Raw genomic sequence first — 21,332 nt, 5'->3', positions numbered from 1 at the left:
GTGGAAATGGTTTCTCTCAAGTCCAAGTGTATGTGTGTCAGGGTAGGGATGGGGTGGACAGGCATATCCTGCCCCAGAGACCTCCTCAGATGCCCTCAGGACTGCTCTGAGATGACCTGGGACCCTCCTGACCCATGTTGTTCCCAGTAAGATTGCAGGAGAGTCTGTGCCAAGCCCAGCAGGCTCTGCCTGACCTCTGGGTCTGACCCATAAAATGTGTCTGCCTGCTGCCACAACATCCCAGGGCAGAGTTCTTGGGAGGAATGGGGAAAATCAGCTGAGTCAACTACCAACCATGGGCCATATTTTTCTGCCCCACCACAGGAAACAGTTCTAGCCTGCACTGCCCAGTAAGGGTTGCCCTAGCATTGCTCCTCAGCCCACCTGAAGTGTTTGTACCAAGGGGGATATTCAAGGGCTTCAGGGCATTTGTCCTGCTCTCTCTCTCTCTGCTTTGCCTACCAATATTCTGCAAAATTTTGGTCATGGCCTCTCAGTTGTTCTGAAATTATGTGCTTGGTTTCAGCCTGAGAAGCCGGAGCAACGCTGCTCTATTGCACTTTCCTGGGAACCATTATGGTACGGATGTGATCCAATGTAGGAATGAGCTGAGGCTCTTCCTGCTCTCCGCTCTGCATCTCTCGGGTTCAATTAATCTTTTTCTATCACAATGCTTTTTCCCAATATTAATTAATTTTCTTCAATTACAGCAAAAAGGGAACCCGGCCAAAGAGGAATTTTGCTGCAAGTCTCACAAAAGATGATATTTGTCTGCAGCTTAGTTTCATTTAAGGAAGGTCATTCTGTGTCAAGCGCTCTCAAAACAGACAATGCCTTGTCTCCAGGTCTCCAAAACCTCCCATCCAGACACTGTCATCAAAGCTTTCAGCTTGAGTACTCCTCTGATCCATATCCAGCATCACCAAGAGTTTGTCAGCAATCTGAGAAGTGTTCTAGGCCAACACAACCTACTTCTCTTGGAGCTCACGGCACCAATGTCTTCAATGTCAACTACAGCAGATTACAACAGTCTACCTACTGTTGACAAATCCACCTAAAATTTGGTTCTTTTTTTCATTCTTGGCAGCAGTTGAGTTCTGGTGCATTCCTTGGACTTCCCTGGAATTAATTCATGGCTCACTCTGGTAGTAACAGGGAAAGTGCGGATGTTGCAGAAACACTTTGTCACAAGAGAGATTTGCAAATACCCCCACCACGCAGAAGTTGCTTTTGATCTGCTGTTTCACTAACCTAAATCATAAGCCCCTTTATGGCTGGGAATACTTTCTGTATATTCAGAGCTGAAGTACTTCCATACCAGCTGGCTGCAGTAACCCAGATTTATAGTACTGTCACTGAGGTCAGAGGCTGGCCCGATGCCATGCAGGCTGTGCTTCAGGAGGAGATCAGTGGTAAAAGGCAGTATGCTGAAATGGAGGCAAGGGGTCAGAGGGCTGCAAGGTGCTGGAAAAACCTTTCAGTGCCACAGTAACAAAATGAAGACACTTTTTTTCTGACAGCATGAAAATCCCTTAAACTGCTTGTGTCCCATGGCGAGACTCTGTTATGGAGTGTTTGAAAGGACACATGGAGTGGCAAGAGGCCCATGATAGGGAAGGCTTGTGGCACAATGTACAGACAAGGGGTATGTTCCTAACTGGATATTTGGTGTCCCCAACAGCCCTGCTCCATCCAACTTTGCCACACTGCTCTGCATATCCCCTTCTACTCCATAGCTTCTGGCCCACCCGAGCAGCAGATGAAAGGAGTTGCAAGGAGACACATCAGTACAAATCCATGAAGTGCAGATACAGCTGCCAAGGTCTAAAGCCCAGTGCCCTGGTCCCCTGGGCACAGATGGCCCCATGTAGAGACTGGTTTCACATGCAGCATTCAGGTCATCCCAGTTTCTAAGATGGCTCTGGGCACACATGGGAGACAGTTGTATGAATCCTACACATAATGCACTTCCCTTGATCTGAAATGCTGGGCATGATGGCATGGTTCAGCTGCATAGCCTGGTTCACAGACCAGTTGGTTTTGCAGTATGCAAGCAGATGTTTGGATAGGAATGGAAGGGGAGATGGCAAAGTGAGTGAGAGTCACAGTCAGGTGTACACAGGCAAGCTAGTCCTGCGCAGAGAAAACTAAGGAAAAGTTGCAAAAGATAGTGGTGTTGTCAGGAAATCCAGTTCTGAATCTGGTTTGTCTCACCCTGACCTGAGACTCCTTTATAAATTGCATCAGGAAGGCAGCACTGGCCAACAGAACACAACAGCTAATCATAAAATGTGAAGAATATCTATTATGTGCTCAGCTAGTGACATTTCAAAGCCTATAATTTTTTGCATCTGTAGTCTCCTGGCCTGTAGTATTTATTCTCCTTTCCCTTGGAGCCAAGCTAGAGACAGACTCAGATAAAAATCCTGCAGCTGAACATCCTGTATTTCAGGGAAATTGAAGTCAGGCATCTGTACTTCAAATTCACCCCTGATCAGAGCAATCTAAGAATAAGTTCAAAATGAACAGGACATCAGACAGGCATCTTAATCTCCAGCTTTGGCCAAGACACAGCAAAGGCCAGTGTGAGAGCACAGAGTGTAATCCAAGCAGGCTTCTGAGATATGCAAAACTCAAGTGCAACCCAAGTCAACTTTGTGGGCCTATGGACCTTTGCAGACAACAGGCACAAGGTCTATTTCTTCTGACTTCAGGTTTTGTTGGGGAAATTTCTTAACTTCAATTTGGTAGCACGTGGGTAACCTCAGTCCTCTCTTACACAAAAGCCTGGGCACTCCTGATAGGAACATTTACAGAGGGTTTGAAAAAAAAACATTGGAAAAATACGAATTCAGGAAACAGGAATGTTACAACCTTGCTAGCACAAAGGCAAAAGCCATTGTGTGCACACAAATTTAGAAGCACCAATGGCAAAAAACTTTGAAGGAAAACAGCAGTGATTTTTATTATTGCCTTATATGAGTTCAGAATGTTGCAAAGTTAAACAAAGCAACTATAAAGCTGGGTATTTAAAAATACCTAATGTTTCATAGTCTTTTTTGAGATTACTCAGGTATCCAAACATCTGGGGACTGCAACATACATCAGGAAACACAGACAGATGAGACACATCAAGACAGGAAGGTTTAGGGCTGCCATTGGATAGACAAGGAACAGCAGGAGATCCCTGCAGCTTCTTTCGGGTCAGAAATGTTAGTTCTACATGAATGTGTACACTAAACAAAAAGAGGAAGAAAAAGAGAGAGCTCAAAAAGGTTTTTGCAAGTCTCCTGCTGTTCTGCGTCTTTCTCACTTTGCTCTGATCTCTCTGTACATGTCACTGGCTGGCAGGATGACTGCTTCCTGATTCATGATTTCATATCTAATTCTTCCTATATAAAAGGAATGTAAAGGAAATTATTACAAATGGTTTGGCCACACTGCATCAAGTCACTGGAAACTATTTCTTTATCCCTGACGTTTTCTTTTTCTTTTTCCCTCCTTTTTTTTTTTTTTCTCCTTTAAGAGAAAAGTTAGATGCTTTCCTAAACACTTTCCAGACTTGAGCTATTCACAGATTGCATGTGGAAGGCAAACACAGCCCAGGCCTGGAAGAAAGACTCTCTCATGCTAGTCACCCCAGTAGCTTGGGGCATTGCAGGCGGTGTCCTCAGCAGCGTTTCCTTTCAGAGAGCTGTGGCTGCATGAAAATGCTTTGGGTGTAGCAATCCTGTGCTCATCCCACAGGCACTTCATGAAAGAGGCAACTGTTCCATGTTGGGAATTCAGAGAAACCTCTGGCCAGCAGTGGCTGCGGGAGGCACCCTGATTAAAGCCCCATTGTTTTGCCCACTCCAGCTAAACTGCTCCCTGATGAAGCCCCCGTCTGTCCAGTGGTTTGGGGAGAAGCAAATAAGTAAATAAAGTCGTTGCTGGGAATAACGAAGACTGGAGGAAGCAAGAAAGAGGAAGCAACCAAAGAAAAAATCTTTTAATGCAATACATTTCTCAAAGGCATATGTCCAGGAATTGGGTTTCTGGACTGTGTTTCTTTTGTCTTTCTGACTCCTGGATCTTGCTGTACTAAGGGTTTTGAGACACTAATAAACACTCTGCAAACACAAGAAGGGGTGTTGCAGGAAAAGGGTGTTGAGATCATACTTAATCAAACTTCCTTACATTTTGATAGCTACAGTACTGCTGTACAAGTCAGTCATCTCTTTGCCTTTGCAGCTCTCCACAGCCAACACAGCTGAGCCACACGCTTCAGGCCATGACCTGTATCCTGATTTTAGTACATGGCTGATGTGTTTCAGAGGCTCCAGGCTAACTTCATGTTCTTGCACAGGTGTGTCTCAAAGGGGTATGAACTGAATGATCTAAAAGCAGGACCTTGCTGGAGACTGTAAAATCAGAGGAGTTTGGACTCATAGCACCGGCTTCCAAAGCAAAAGAAGTTGAAGCACCGCATCCTTCAGCAGGTGATGAAAATGAGCACATTCAAACGTGAGGTATTGAAAGCTTATCCAAGCGAGGCAAAGCTTCTCTTGCTCACATCCATAGACTTTGGAACTAATCAGAGACTGAAGCTCCTTTTAACATCACTTAGGTGCCAAAAGGGGAATGAAAAAATGTAGTTAGCTGATGAAAAAAAATGCACCACTTGCAGTGTAGTAACTCAATGGCATCTCCTTGCACTTTATAAAACCAAGCTTGTTTCAAGGGCTGAAAGGAGTCTGAAATGATTGTTTTACCTCTTGCCCTGTCTCAGTTTTGGGTAAAAATCTGGAAGAGGAGTTTTGGATAACAAGAGCTGTCAACATTGTGAGCATATTCCTTTAGTCCTGTCTATCCTTCAGCTGTCTGTACCCAGAACAGTATCTCTTCCTCTGTTCTACCCCTACTAACAAAGCTGCCAGGATTTTGAATTTTGTTCCCACTTACAGCCCTCTCTCTTCTACCATTCATTAGCAGTCTCCATTTGTTCCAATACAGTCAGTTTTGCCCTCAGACTAGTTTTTCCAACCTTCACCTCCTCCCTTTCAAGCATATTGGAATTTCCTCACACGCTTTTCTCCATTCCACTTTTGCCCGTATTTCCCTTTCCCATCCATTTCCTCCAGTGTCCTTTTCCATTTCTCTGCCACACTTCTTTTCCTCCCAGCTGTTTCTTTGGATGCATTATCATTAACTTCTATCCATAAATTAAGGCTGGGCCTGGTCCCAAAACCAGAATCAACTGAAGTTGCTGCAGGCAACTTGGAAGGGGCAGTCCTATCCACGAGCCAGTAATGAACCACGTCCCATGGCATGCAAAGGGAAAGCTAGGCTATTGCATATTCTCCCTTCTAAATCAGAGACTATAAAATGAAGACTGAAGTCTTGCAGAAATCCTTTGTAGCATTTTTTTTTTTGTGCTAGGTTTCCTTTTTTTTTTTTTTTTTGCAAGATTAGCAGAAGCATCCTGGCCAAGTTCCAGTCTAGGGTAATCTCTTCTGCTATTTCAGATACATGCTGCATTGTTTTTTCCATTTCCTAACACCAGAGGTTAGGTGGTAAATGGCTGTCATGTCCTCTTCAAAGCTAAATTGTCACGTATCAGGGCAGAAGCCTCACCAAGTCAGAACGAAGCACTCTGGGTACGTAATGCCACCCTGTTACTCCTCACACCTCCCTCGGAGGCTCTTGGTATGGAACCTGCTGAGACAGGCAAGCTGGGTGAGCCCGGTCTTTTCCTGCCCTCACTCTCAGCCAGCGTGAGCTCAGAGCTGCAAGAGCCCACATTTTTTCCTGGGTGATGAAAACACCTAAGACTCTTCCCATTTAATAACAACAATAATGGGAGCTTTGCATCAACAAGAAGATGATAGCAGCATCATTTAATCACTGAGGGAGGTAGGATGTGGAAAAAGAAGACATGCCCTAAGGTCTCTCACTGAGCCAGGCAGTGGCAGGAGCAGAGCCTGCCACCTCCTTCATGCAATTCAAACTCCAGTCTGAGCAATTCAGCCTTCACTGGTGCACAAACACTAGAATGCAAAGGGAAAAGCAAAAGGTTTGCTTTGAAGCTGCTGACATCCCCAGCAGGTCACCAAACCAGAGGCGGGATACAGGTAGCCAAGCCAAGGCTGCAAAATCTCACTCCACACATGAACATTCACGTTCCCTTGTAGCCACCAGCACTGCCTCAGCATGGGGCACGGAGTGGACAGCACTGCCTAGGGCACACGCAGAGCTCTTCCCAATATTTCAGGCAACTGTGCTGCTGATAGCTCACGAAAGCACGCAGCCAAAACTGCTGACACGTGTCAAATTCCCCCAGCAGCGTTACTGGCCCAGCCAAGGGAGTTTGAGGAGCCATCTGGCCAGGGACATGGAGCCCACGTGTCAGGGAGTGGCCTCTTGCTCCCAGGGCTGGCATAATTGGACATTGTTCAGCCTCTGAATCGCGGCTCTGTTGGGCTGTGGGCTTGTCTCGTAGGGACGAGCTAATTACCATGCAAACTGCTGAGGGGAGAAGGGGGTCAGGGATGGTCCTCACCCCTTCTTCTGCCCCATAACAAACAGGAGGGTTTTGTGCCACCACGACGCCCCGAAGCAGAGAGGGCAGAATGCTTGGGCAAGAGGAGGTGAAGGGAGAAGCCTCCTGAACGCTTCCATTCAAACACAAACATGGGACGCCATGTCAAACCCAGGAGAAGATTTTCCTGTCATACGTGGGATTTTGTTTGCAGCTCCCTGGGAACCAGCAAGCAGCCCACAAAGCTGCCCAGAGATCTCAACAGCCCAGGGTGCCGTGCTTGCTGCCTTCCCTTCCTTGTCCCACATCAGCCAACGTCCTGTTTTTCACCACCACAGCCCAGCCAAAGAGCTGAAAGTACAGCAGAGACAAGGCTGCATTGAACGTCCCAACCTCCACCCTGCCACCACCATGAGGTAAAGTCAGCAGCACTATTGCTGCCAGCCACTTTTCAAGGAGGCAGGACTGGGGAAAGGGATAGAAATAAGGCACATTACAAGCTAAAATATCTTTCCTTAAGCACAAGAATTGATGTCAGGTGCACCTGCAGTGCTCCTTGAATCACAACTATTCAAAATCTTTTCATACCCTGCAAACACATTCTGTCAAGAGGCAGCAACACATTTTTCTAATTTTTCCCATTCTCCTAAAGAAAACATGCGTGTGTCTTTCCTCTTTTTCTACCAAAGCTCAATTAGATTTGCTTCATAGGTATATAATATTGCAAAGAAAAGCCTTGCTGTCACCCTTTGTCCACCTGCTAAATCCTTCCACCATCCCGCAGTGAGTTCAAATCTGTAGTAAGAGATACATGAAAAATCCCAAGTAGGGAACCATCATTAGGGCAGGGATAAGCCTCTAAAGCCCTCAGGATCCAGAGCTGCAGTTCACGTCTGTTTAATGCCCAAGAGCTAACATCAATAATTTAATGAGCGCCTTACATCCTGAAATATTTCACAAATGGCAAAAACAAGACTCACTCCACCCACCTCTAGGCTGGGAGGTGGCAGCTGTTGAGCCAGGCAGAGCAACACTGCGTGACAGTTTAGGACACTGGATAAAAAAACAAATCCTAGCTCCAGCAGAAATTGCTTCTGCGAAGGAAAAGACACAGCACAGCATGTGCTGTAAAAAGTAAAAGAGACACTATCCCCTAGGAAAGAAAAAGATAAACCAGGGATTTTTTAAAAGTATCGGGGTCCTTGTTTTACCATGTGCCCAAATGGCAGTATTTCCCCCAATGATGCCAAGACAGCAACTTGACTGAGCTGATACTACACTTGCCATCTTCTGAATCACCCACCCCATTCCTGTAGCAGATTTTTTTGGGCCATTCCCATGCAAGCACTAACAAGACATAAACCTGCTTAGGGTGTAATTGCTGCAAGTGTGGCTTAAAGCTGAATGGCAGCACCCTTACTGAGCTGCCATGCTGAGGGGCCTAAATAGTAGCCTGCTAATCTTCTCAAATCTCATTATTGCAGCAGAGTGACAGATGGGTATTTTAGCAGGCTAGAAATGAGGACTAATTAGGACTCCTAGCCCTCCTTTGTGTTTGTCACATCAGTTCCTCTCCGCCTCAAGCATGTTTGTGAGCAGTGATGGAGGGCTGCCTCTACCACCATGTTCTGCCTGCCACCCCGAGGGGGACAGCAGGCACGGGGTCACCTGCGCCCACCTGGTCTACAGACAGGGCTGCAGGGGATTCCACTCCTCATCTAGGTTCTGGCAAGTCTGGAGGGTGAGCCCAAACTGAAGTTACTGGGATATGGAACTGAATTTCCTGACTCGGCCCCCATTTGTGGCTTTACACAGCGAGCCTTAGGCAGCAGGATGTAAACCACTATCGAGCCAGGAGGGAAGAATGATGGACTCAATGGATCAAGACCAGCTCTTCTCATTTACTGCTCCTAAGCCTGCCTTAGGCACAGAGCTTGATGTATTGACTTTGGCAACATATGCATACTGCCAACCTGGCAATAAAGTTATCAAAATGGAGGGAGACGGGGAGAGGAGGACAGGGGGAGGCAAAAAAAAAAAAAAAAAAAAAAACTAAGTAGGGGGAACTGAAAACCCTTGAGAGAAGGGAGAATTCTCCACGCCCCCTCTGTACCCCTGAGCCATCACCTCAGGCCAAACCCCACGCTCTTCTTAGAGATTCCAGGATATTTGTTTTAACTTTTTTTTTGCTGCATTCCTCTTTGTTGTACTTCTGGTTTCCAGTTGGGACTGGAATGGAGAGAACAGGATTATAGAAGCAAGTCTGTTGCTCTATTTTTCTGGCTTGATTAGAAGCAGAAGATGCAATAAATCTCACAAGAGAGTTTGTTCTCATTTAGCCTCTCGTGTATCTGAAATTACTTGACCAGAGCAAGGGTAAGGAAAATACACTACCAAGTGGAGCACACTGAGAAGATAAAAACAGAAAGAGCAAACTGGTGAAGCTGTTTCCCTCTCTGATTTTGCACAAGGAAAGAAAACAATTCAGTCCCACTGACAGCTTATTTATTTCACACAAATTGCAGCACAGATGCAAGGGCTCCAGAAGGAGGCTCACCCTGCCTGATCACACCTCTGAACCTCCCGAGGTGTGACTGCCACCACTAGCAGCGGCACCACAATGAGAGAGGAATAGAAAAACCAGCACTAGTTGCACATGGAGCAAAGGGTTTTCCACATGCTGGTGGCCCTGTTGTGCTGCCAAGCTGCATGTCTGCAACAGGACTGACAGTCACGTTCACTGCCGAGATGGTAAATGCAGAACGCCAATGATACCAAAATATCCCAACTGAAATATTCAGCTGCAGATAAACACACACACACACACACCCTTTCTCCCAGTGTTCTGTCTGCTAAATCAGCATTTTTTGATGAGCCAGTGAATATAGATGGTGAGTTCAGGCACAGACCCAGCCTGGATTCTCAGCCTTGCATCCTACGTGTATAGAAATCTGTGAGTGTGTTCAGCATCTTTCAGGTAAAAAGGCAGTACCAATGCTGCTGTATTTAGTGAAATCCAGCAATGGTATCCTTTAAATGAAATTTGTATTGGAGACCTGGTCAGTCTAATGCTCTTCAGAAAATAAGTTACACAACTTAGTTACATCAGGAATGTCTCCTGGCCATTTGGATGTTCAATCCCTGTTTTAGAGATGGAGGTATATCTCTTCTAACAATTTCCTCATGTGACAGTATTTAATGACATTACAAAACAAAATACGTGCACATTCCCAGATTGGAGAGAGCAAAGAAAGGGCATGAGATTTAAAGAGAGTTTTGTGTTTGGTTTGGGGTTTATTTTGTGTTCTTCCTTTAACTTTTCTGTGCTTTATAGAACTAAACAAAGCCTCCTGTTCCAGATGATAAATCTCCACGCTGCTTCTGGCCCCAGAGAGCACAGGAGATAATAGCATTTCCAAAGGCATTTAGTTAGCTGAGCCCTGAGTGTAGAAGAGGGCAGTGAGGAGCTGGAGATAAATTGCTGTGAACCCAAGTCAGCTGCTCAGGGCATATTTCTAAGAGCAGCAGACACAGCTGAGAATCCTGCAAAGGGATGCACGTTTCCCCTCCCCTTGCTGGATCCTTGTGCTGGAGAAGTACATGTAACACAGCTTCTGCTCCCCTTGTTCCCAGTGTTTCTGCTCTCCCTTGTTGCCATAGAGGCTGGTATCTGGGACTCAAAATGTGATGCTCCACTGGTGAGAGTGGGTGGAGAAAAAGCAAGATTTGTATTATTAATAATTTCCCCATGGTATCCATTTTGGCAGCAAGTTTCTCACTCTCCAGTCTGCTGGACATGCTTTGGCAGAAAGGACCTTGGCCACAATGCCCTGGTTCTGTGCACTGTGGCTTTGGGGGAGGAGAGAGGAGCTCTTAAAAACACCACCTGAGAAAGGTGTGCTGCTTCAAAGCATCTTCTGTAGACTTTCTATTAAGCCAAGGCTCTGCACAGCTTTCAGAAGATACAGCATAGCAGTGTATTATATAAATTAATTTATTTGAGCTGACTGGCAGCAAAACTTTAGAAACCATTAAAGAAGTGGGGCTCTTTATGAAAAGACAATTCATTTTGAGTATTAACAAGGGCAGAAAGAGCACTAACCAAGGCAGAAAGGATCCTTTACAATGTCCTGATTGCACATTAGTTATTGATTGTATTGCCAGCCAAAACTGGAATACCAAGGAAAATCTCTGATAGTAACTGTATAGATTACTAAGAACATCAGAAGAGTTAGGAGGTGAGCTGCCAGCAGGTTGAGGGAGATGAACCTTCCCCTCTACTCAGCACTGCTGAGCCCACAGCTGGAGTCCTGTGCCCAGCTCTGGGCTCCACAGTACAAGAAGGACTTACTGGAGCAAGTTCAGCTCAGGGTCAAAGAGATGATTAAGGGACTGGAGCATCTCTTCTATGAGGAGAGGCCAGGATTGTTCAGCCTATATAAGAGAAGGATCAGAAAGGATCTATCATTGTGAATGAAGACCTGCTGGGAGGGAATGAAGAAAAGGGAGCCAGCCTATTCTCAGTTGTGCCTACTGACAGTACAAGATACATAAATTAAAAGCCGCGAGACTCCATCTGAACTCAATACTTTTTTACTTTGATGGTAATCTGAGGCTGGATCAGTTTGCTCACAGAGGTTGTGGAGCCTTCATCTGTGGAGGTATTCAAAATTCAACTGGACACAGTCCTGGGCAACTGCAGTGCTCAAGCTGACCCTGCTTGAGCAGAGGGTTTGGTCTAGTTAATCTCAAGAAGTCCCTGCTCATCTCAGTAATTCTGTGATTCTGTAACATTTTCTGCTGCTGTTAAGGTAACTCTTCCTATATGGACATTAACTCACCTAAGTCAGCCAACCTGACATTGCCTGGAACTGGGTCTGTCACACAAGTCATCAGCTGCTGACACCAGCATGGAGGAAGGCTGGTCTGAGCCTAGGCCAGGCGGCTGCTCCCAAATGGGAACGCGGCAACTGAGGTGGAAGAACTGAAGGCAACTGCAAAATGCATGAGTTTTGTTCTGCCCCTTTTGGTGCAGTTAAAATTGAAAGGGCCTCTCCATGGGGGTGAAAATGGGGAATCTAATCCAGCTGCAGGGACGTGTTCAAGGCAGGGGGTGAAGCAAGAGGACTGGGACTTCCCTGTCCACTTATGTGCCAAAAGACTCGTAGCCTTAGGGACTGAACTCCTTGCTCTCACTCACAGGGGTAGCGGTGATCTGGCACTTGAGTGAAGCTGAAGGTTAGTACTGGTGTCTATAACTTCATTATATGCAAAGGCCCCAGCATCTGATGAAAAGGTAGCTCTTAAGCCCATGGTTAAGTACTTTCACATCTGCAATCACACTGGTGCAGAAGATCAGAAAATCTGCTTGTGGTTTCAGATAAATGTAGAAAACAAGTCTACATTATTGAATTAAGTATGAAAGTTAATAATACAGTCAGCACAATTGCACAATGTAATTTCATTTAACACTAAATTCAATTTATGTTACACTGTTCTCAATCTGTGTCCATTGTAAACATACAGCAGATTTCTTTTTTTTTTTTTTTTTTTGGTTGACAATGCAAAACACATTAACTGAAGTTATCAGCAGAGAAGCTGAAGGCTCTGGCATACGAACAAAGGACAGCTGGGGCTTGAGGCTGTGGGAATGTATGAAAAGGAGCCACTAGTAGGCAGCCCTTGAAACAACCAGCAGTGCAGCCATTTAGCAGCCTTTGCATGGCAATAAGGTATCCGTAGGTTTCCATGTCAGAGCTCCAAGTGTATCTGGCACCCTGCTGGTGGTGTAGGACTGGAGGCAGATGCTGGTAGCTCTCCATCCTTTAATCACCCTCCAGAAAGAGATCCAGTCCAAGCCATGATGTGGGCAGTCAACCTGACAGCCACCCCAACCCTGGTCCTTCAGAGCAGGGCTGGTTATATCATTGCTGACAGGCTGTTTTCATTTCCCTTATTACCGTTAAAGGAGAAACACTGGAACATAAATTTTTGGCACAGCCCTGACTGCCAGCAAATGTTGCTGCTGTAGAACTGCGTCATATATGCAAAGCCCGAGTTACAGATGCAGGCTGTCTGAGCTCTCCAAACTAGAACCAGGCCTACACCAAAGCTTGGGACCCAAGCACCCCAGACCCTGGGGGTCTCCAAGACTTGTTCGTCACGTCTAGATCAGCCTGTGTGGTACATTCACCCTGTGCACTGCTGGTGTTTCATCCACTACAGCTGTTTCCCTGAACCCTTGAGAGCTGTGATACCACAAGCAGTGAAGTCCCTACTCCTTGGTTTCCAAGTTCAGATGAAATCAGCTGCTACCAACAAAGAAAAAACATTTGCTAAATCAAAATATGTGTCCTGATCTAGAATCTGCAGGCAAGATGCGATTCATGCTGTTTGCAGGGGGTGGGGGAGGAGACAGGATCAAAGTGGGGCTCAGTGCATGCAAACCACACGTCTGCCTCCTGCAGTGCTCAGTAAGGGAAATGTAAAGCAGGAGGCAACATGCAAGAGTTCTCTGCTAATCACACAGTGCGAGCAATGGAAAGTCAATACAGAACAAGGAGCTGAGCTTGCAACATGAATGTTAAACAACAGTAACACTGTGCCACAGAAACACAAAGATCCAGGTCCCAGGAACCAGAAACAGATTGAGGAAGTAACACAAACATCAGCCAAAACAAGAAGGAACAGCAAAGTAACAGAAGCAAACAGATGGCTTCTGTTCCCGTTGTTCCCAGTGTCTTTTTGCTCTCACTTGTTGCCATAGAGGCTGGTATCTGGGTCTCAAAATGTGATGCTCCACTTGTGAGAGAGGGTGGAGAAAATGCAAGAATTTACATTATTAATAATTTCCTCCGCAGTATCCATTCTGGCAGCAAAGTTTCTCCTCTCTTGTCCACTGGACATGCTTTGGCAGACACTGAAAAGCCAAGGAGCTGTCCTCCCCTCAAAGCCCAGCCTTGTTCCTCCACCTGCCAACACATGTACTCAGCTCTCAGTGCTCTGCTGTCACAGCTCTCCTTCACTGTACAATAATACAATCCCACTTCTTTTCCCCCAAAACTCCCGAGTTCAACTGTCCCTTTTGCTCCTGTCACAAGGATGAGGGGATGCAGCCTTAAATATCCACACAGCCTACATGACTAGAGCCAGGAGCAGACCCCACAGAGTGCAGGCCATGTGGCTTCCCAGCACACGAGCAGTGTGAAAATGTAGATCAGACCCCAGCAGCACATCACACACACAAAAAAAGAAGACTAAAGCATTTCTGAGCCAGCCCAAGAAGCTGTTCTTGTCCTGTTCTCCTCCCACCCCCTGCCACTTCCTTCCTTGAATGGAGACAAGTGTTTGCATAGCCACATAGTGAGGTAGGTCAGGAAAGAGATCTAGATTGAAAGCAATTTGGCTCCATAAAAAGGTTTCTTTTCAGCTTGATCAGTTCTTGAGACAGAAATCCCCAGTGCCACAGTTTCTAATTTTGAGAGCGGGATGAATACAGCTCTTCATTCTTTTGCAGCAGATTAAATGAGCATGTGGCATTTTCATTTTTCCAAGGGGACTTTAAAAAAAAAAAAAGCCTCGTCTTTTTCCTCCACTTTGCGTTTAATGATCCTTCAGCAGTTTTCCCAGGACTTCCTGCATGCATCACTAACCAAAAGCACCCAAAAGCATACCCAAAAGTATGGCCATGCCTTCATTTTGAAACATCACTACAGAAAGGAGGCATTAAAAAATGTCCTAATGAACTCAAATGCAGCCTTGTGTGGCACACGCTTACTTGTGCTACAGACTTGCATGCACCCCCATGCTCATCCCGGCATGCTCTTATCCCAAAACACATCCAAGGGTGACAAAGGAAAGCCACAGGGCCCAGAAAAGCTGCTTCACATCTGTGCAGCAGGTTTAATGATTGGCTCCAAAGGGAGTCTGTTCTTGAAGAAAGATACTTTTTTCCTGAGTGACAGGCCACCTTATCTGTTCACGTATGGACAAGGCAGCTTCACAGCGAAACACACGATGACAAAATCAGGCAGAAGACAGTGTGCTGAAGGGGCTGTACCAAACAGCCAAGCAGTATCCAAGTCCACCTCTCCTTTGTACACAGCAAATTACTGTTGAATTATTGTTACTGCTTTCCCTCAGAAATACTTGCCTATGCTACAGCAAAGGCTTTGCCTGCTGCAGCTCTCAGAAGCATTTAAGAACCTGCTTGTGGAGCCAGAGCTGGACAGAGCTACCACGTTTTTGAGACCACTAATGACAAATGAAAACTTTCCTTATTCTTTCATTCAAATGCAGTTGGGACAAGGCAGAAGCAGCCACTGCACAGCCACACAGCATAGAAGAGCGTCATATGGGCTAGCCGTGTGCTCCTTCCCCATACTACAACCAAGGGACTTGTAAGGGTTTCTGCACATGTCTCCCTGTGCTATGTTTGAAGACAACAGCTCCTCTTCTCTCCCCAGCCTCAGGGAGTGCTGCTGGCTGGCCTTGCTCTCTCTTGCAAGAAGGAGCCTCAAGTGGGGAGAACAAAGGGGTTGGTGGCTTCAAAACTTCTCAAACGAAGCAGCCCTTTTTCTAAAGCAAGTAACAAAGCCAATAAGCAGCATCAGATGAAGAGATAGAAAGTGTTTTGGGTGCTGCAGGCTCAGGATGACAGCCTTTGAGGGAGCTGTGGGGAGTGTGGGAGGGGGCTGAGGGGAAAAGCTGAGCTCATTGCATCCCAACCAGACAACATCAGGCAGGAAACAGATGTAGAAGAAACCACAGAGGGGTACAGCAACAGCAGAATTAACTCTCCAGCAAATAGGGGAATCTCAGACACACAGAGCTGACCTGCATCATAACAACAAGGCATCAAGTCTGAGACTTGGCTTTATACAGTCCTGGTAGCACCTCCCAGCCCAACATTGAGACACCAGCATACCAAACAAAGAAAGCAAACAATTCAGCCTTTTTCCAAATCCTACCTGGCTCTAAGCATGTGAAGCAAAGTTAGGTGCAGATCGGTAGCAGTTCCTATGCAAAAGACTGGACCATCTTTTACCATCACAATAGATGCTGTGTGCATTTCCATTTTAAAAAGTGGAAGTAGTACCTGGCTGTATACCTGAAATCCCTGTTTGAATCTCCCACAGTTAGAAGCACTGGGAATATTAAACTCCATTTTGATTTAGCTTCTCTCACTCGAACAGCTTTGACTCTTCCAACAGCCTGCTCTTACAACACTTCTGTGATATAACCAGAAGCAAGACTATTCTTTGTGACTGTTTTCTTAAGCAGTTCAGAGTGTCCTGCCCCAGCTAAAGATGGTGCACAAACTCGTGTCTTGACTTCTCTGCTGGCCCATCCATCACCAGAAAATTATACTGTTGTTATTACAGGAGCTGAGAGCCTGATGTGCAGCTTCCATTGACTTCAGCAGAGGCACCATGCGTTTTTCTCCTCTGGAAACCAAGCTGGTTATCAAGAGGCCAAAACGTGACTCTAATGTTAATCCTTCAGGACTATTATCTGTTAGCCCCACTGCACTTGTACATTTCAATAAAGTTTGGCACAGTGAAATGTTTTAGTAGAGGGCATTAGTACTCACTTCCTTCTGCATGGATGCCTATCCATGTCCAAAGTCTGGGCATGGACACTGCTTTCTAGTGAAGCTTTTCTATTCCAAAAGATCACTTGCCTTCAGTGTGGATTCAGTGCTAGCAGAGACACAGGAGGGACTACGTAAAATTAGACACCTTTTACTCATTGGTATTGCCAGCCATCATTCATTTATGTCTGATGTGACCTTGTCCTCTTACATGCTGCTATTTAAGCCATTATTTGATAATTTTAGTGAGGAGGAAGAGAAGTTTCCTTTTCCCCAAGTTTCTAGCCCTCTTACCAAAGAGAGACTTGAAAACATAACTGAGATGCACACTAAAGTTGCAGAAAACAGAAAGCAAACAGAGAACCCAAAGCACTGATTTTATGTCGTGGTTTTTGTGGCCTGAGTCATGATTTTAAATGCTTGTGTGCACTGACAGCAGTCTGCCCCCGTAAGGAGTGTGACCAGTGTCTGTGTAGAGACTGCCAGCAGGAAAAGGCCAAGTAGGGTCAAATGCAGTACTGACAGGAACTGACTTGAAACACAGTAAATTCAACACATCTGAGTTTCTAACTAGCCACCAGACAGCCACATCTGTCCATCACCACTGACCTGTGTCAGATCTGAAGAATCAACTTAGGGCTAAAGCCTTTGTATTAGATTTTTGGCTCCTGAGCTACTTCACTGTACCTGCTAAAGTCTTCCTCTTTGATCGTTTTTAAATACTTTGTAGTTCTGCTGCAGCTTTTATTGTATTATCATAAAGTTCTTTCTAACAGAGGCTTAGGTACGTGTGTCTGGTAAGGGAGACAATGGGATCTTCAGCTGTCTCTGAAGAGAACCATAGCAAGTTACTAAAGAGTTAAATGAGAGGAGAGGAAATGCTGATACCTTTAGCAGAATATAATTCTCTCCACTGGAATTTGGCAACAACACAGGGACTAAGGTCCCTACAGAAAGCACAAGCTGCTCGTCAACAACCACAAGCATGCAGGGACTCAAGTCGTGCCTCTCCTCTGCAAAGCATCGCACAAGTAGTCCAGCACCCCCTAACTGTAAAGGTCATGTACTAACCCAGAGGGGAAAATTCCAAACTGAATTGTCTACACCAGCCTTGGCCACCTCCTGTGCTCCCTTGGCCAGCACCAGCAAAGCAGGCCTCTGCCTCTCCTCGCCTGTGCAGAACCAGTCACACACAACGGCACTGCAGGATGGAGTAAAGCAAACCTGAGCACGGAAAGCACAACCAGTATGACTCATGTCCTGCTGGGCCCACAGCATCTTCTTTTCCAGTTAACCCTTCTGGGTACATTTTAAAACCTGCTTTCAGAAAGGTCCACAACAAAATGTTTGCTGGACAGCAGCCAAAGTGCTCTCCTGCTCCTCATCACTCCCAGATACCCACCATGAACAGTCTTACAACTTCATTGCTTCCTAGGGAACAACCTGAGCATGCATCCCAGTTAAACACAAGTACTATGTAAGGCAGAGAGAAAGCTACAGCTTTATGTCCCTACAAAATTTGCTGCTTACAGGAGCACTGACTTGTCATCAGAAATAATTCTTAGCAGGACAATTCAACTCTCCCCAAATCAACCATCTCTCACACCCTAAATGCTCTTCTAATTTGGTATAGTTACAGGTGGCAAGTTTGTGATGTCCTGGTGACATCTGAACCTTCATTTTTTCCCAAGACATCACTTCAGCATTTTTGGTCATTCCTATTCATCCTGAGAGTCCTACTACCAACAAAATAAATATCTCTAATGCTTTAATTTCTTTCCCCCCTATCCTGATGAATCAAATTGTACCCATCTAACTTACATACTTACCAATAAACCTATAACAACTGAGTCTTTTGTTTCTAGATCCCACAGCACTGGGCAATGGGATGTGCTACTGAGCAAACAGTAGAACTGCATAAAGGAAAGGAACTTCCTATGCTCCCCCACTGCTCCTCAGCATGGAAAGATAAGTAGGTTGGAACTGTGAACCATGCCACAAACGAGATTTGAGAAAATGTCCTTCCTTCTTGTTCTCAAAAAACTATTTTTAAAAAACTTTGGGATTTTAGGTAATAGATTTTGCTCTTCTGGCCTAATTTCAACTGCAGTAACTATGGTTTTGCCTTTAAAATCCCCCTTGCTGCTTCAAAAGAATATACTGCCTGTGCCTGCCTTCCCTGTGTTTTTTTCCAGTGCTCCTGTAAACAGCTGTAAATAGTTCCTCCACCACAGATCTATGGTAGCACTGGACTGAATTTATCTATCTGCACCTCACACAGGCAAAGGGACATCAGCTCATTAAGTCCATTATTTTTTGCCATTTCAATTCAGTTGCTGTTAAGAGCTATATAAGTTAAAAGATACAGGACCTGCTACAGACAACCCACAATGCAACGGAATGGCTGGTTTTCCCCCATACCTAAGTAAATGCATATATATAACATTTTATCTCAGTGATACATTTACTGCCCTCTTCACTGTGCAATGGAAAGTACTCCTGCTATGTAGTCCATCCCTCTGCCACTGTGGTTCCACACTGCACTTCATCAGCCATGCTCATCAGCAAATGAAAGACCTGATTGTACAGTTCTCCCTGTACAAAGCTGACATTGCTGCTAGAATTCTTTCTTTTTTTGCTTGAAATAACCTGACATCAGTAAAATTGGTTAATTCAAATTGGAACATAATGCTAAACCTGGATCATAATGCTAACATCAGGGATAACAGGCATGCATTTATTTTTCCCTCTTGCTAAACTGCAGGTCTTTCTGCTGGACAAACTCACAACCTCTTCTCTTGTCATCCAACCCACTTTAAGAAAAATCGTTCTCCTCCTTCCCTTATCAAGGACTGACCATTTCAAACTCATGACCCTCTTATTTCGTTGGAGTTACCTCTTGTCTGAGCTACTGTGTTCTCATTCAATACCTGGGAGCATGAAGGTCAAGGGGAGAAGGAATGAAAGACAACAGGCAGGGTGGTGAACATGTTAGCTCAGATGCCTCCTGCACCACACACCGTACTCCACCCCGTAACCTAGTCTCCGTCCTGCCTCCATCCAGCAGTCCAAGGACAACATGGGAACCGTACTGGAGTCCAGTTTCTCCCTACAGCCCTGAAAAATTCTAGTCTCATGGACTTAAGGTGGATTTTGAAATCATGGAGGTGGCAACACTGAGCACAGTTCAGATTTCCAAACCTGACTCCCAAAAAGCCTGCTACTCCCTCCCACAGCCAGGCAGATGGGAGAGGGCATCACAGCCAATGTCAGACTGTCTTTGTACACACTTAGGCAGCCCAAGAGCCCCAGCCCAGTCCTTTGCACACACACAGCATTATTCATGCAAGGGTCATGCAGATGCATCACCAAAGCAATCTTCCGATCGTTCATTCATTGTGAGTAATGGGGCAGTGACTCCACTTCCCAGGGATAAACCAGCTCCACGTTGTCTAACCCTTAGCTTTCGGAAAGGTCTGGTTTGCAGTTGTACCAGTAAGAACGGGGACACGCGCTTGGCTTTTCTGCAACCAGAGTGAGAATAAAGAAGCATTTACCATCCTGCCCAGAGCTCTCGAGATACTCCGTCAGGTCGCAGCCGAACGCGCTCGCGGCTCCCTTCCTCTTGAGTTTCTGTTTGGCTCCCTTGTTCTTCATGAGGTTAGTCCCAAAAGAGGTTCACCCCCCTCCTGCCTTGCCCCCCTCCCCCCGGCCTCACGCTGGGCGACAAAAATCTTGCTCTTCTCCTCAGACCACCGCCCGTGTCCCGCTCCCAGGGAGCAACATCGGGGGTCCCGTACAGCGTCCAGCCAGAGAAGTAAACATTAATCCCCACCAGATGTTGGGCTGCTCCTGTGGCAGAAGGTCAGGGCGAGAGGAGGCTCCACAGCCCGCAGCAGCAGCGATCATAGCCTGAGGCCAGAAGGGTTCTCATCAGAGGCAAGTGGGTGGTGGATGGGTGCCCGCATCAGAGCTGGCAAGTTGGGGGCAGGAGATGGTGAGGGGGACGTCGTTCCCTCAGCGCAGTCCCGGGACCCTCCACAGCCACCTTCTGGGTTTCGTCAGTCGCGCTGTCGCCACTTCCAGCAGAAAGCGTCCCAGTCTGGTCGTCCTCCTCTTGGCTTTCGGAGGAGACTGGAAGTTCAAACAGACTAATGAAAAGGGACTGGGGAAGAGTATGCACAAGGCTCCTCTTTGGCTCCCCCCCTTCCCCTCCTCCTGCCTTTGGACAGTTGGAGGAATAAGAAACCAGCTTCCTGTCCTGACTCCCGCTCACTGCCTCTCTCCTTTCCCCCGTTTTACAAATCCTAGGATTATCCAGCTCAAAAAATGCTGAAAGGAAGTTAGCTGAGGAGGGGGGCGGAGGACGGTTTTTGGCAGTAAAATGCGTGTGTGTGTGTGCGTGTGTGTGTGTGTGTGTGCGAGCGAGAGGCTGAGGGAAGGCGGGGAGAGGAGTTGGGGAACAGGGATGGGGATCGGGGGAGGAAGAGGGAAAATTTGCCCTGCCAGTCGACAGATAACGGGTTGCCTGGGAGGAAATCACTGCGGGGCGGCGCAGCCCGTGGCGCGGGCAGGCGCTTCCTGCTCTGCCAGCCCGCGGCTCGGCAAAGGCCCGGGGAGGGTCCGGCGAGGAGCAGAGAGACCGGGAGCCTCTCCAGTAAACCTCTGTTCGCCGAGTCCTTCGCTGCAAGGCGCCTTCCTGCCCCCAAACATGACTCTGTCACTTCGGGATCTGCCTTCCTATAGAGAGGTGCAGGCTGGAGCTGCTGAAGTGCAGGAAAGGGGCAGAGTTGGGAAACTGAAGAGAGGGGGAAGGAGGGAAACCTTCAGCTCCCTCCTCCCCGGCAAGCAGAAACAGATGCTGTCCGGGCATCTCAGTTCACATACTTTTGAGTCAGCTCCCAAAAAAGTCTCCCCCTGGCCAAAAAAGGGGTTTAGATAAGGAGCTGAAAGGACTCAGTACAGCAAGAAGGGAAATGGGACAGGTCTGCCTTCAGGTCCTGAGCCTTGTCTGTGTCATCACCCCTTTCACCGCACAAACACTTTCCTAGTCCAGTTTTCAATACACACACATGTTGGCTCATAAGAGCAGTTTCTTGCTCTTACTTCACATTTTTTTATCCCAGAAATTCATACTTCTTTACAGGGCTGGTTATGCCCATCAGCATACCCAGGGAGGCAAAATTAACTCTACCAAGGCTTCACTGACCCCCTCTCTCA

The 21,332-nt window shown here is 46.4% G+C and overlaps 1 protein-coding gene across 1 annotated transcript in view; it reads right to left on the bottom strand.

Annotated features, from left to right (window-relative positions):
* ARHGAP31 (Rho GTPase activating protein 31) overlaps positions 1-20,615 on the bottom strand; it is a 60,578-nt gene extending 39,963 nt beyond the window's left edge. Inside the window, exon 1 of the mRNA XM_042031770.1 lies at positions 19,670-20,615. Within this exon, the coding sequence (XP_041887704.1) occupies positions 19,670-19,769 (100 nt within the window). The 5' untranslated portion in view covers positions 19,770-20,615. The remainder of the gene's footprint in view (positions 1-19,669) is intronic.
* Between the last annotated feature and the right edge of the window lie 717 nt (positions 20,616-21,332).

The sequence above is a fragment of the Corvus kubaryi genome, unplaced genomic scaffold (genome assembly GCF_017639235.1).
Source record: "Corvus kubaryi isolate FWS band 111438036 unplaced genomic scaffold, C.kubaryi_AGA036_p1.0 37341, whole genome shotgun sequence".
Classification (NCBI taxonomy): Eukaryota; Metazoa; Chordata; class Aves; order Passeriformes; family Corvidae; genus Corvus; species Corvus kubaryi.
This window is presented reverse-complemented; position numbering and strand designations above follow the sequence as displayed.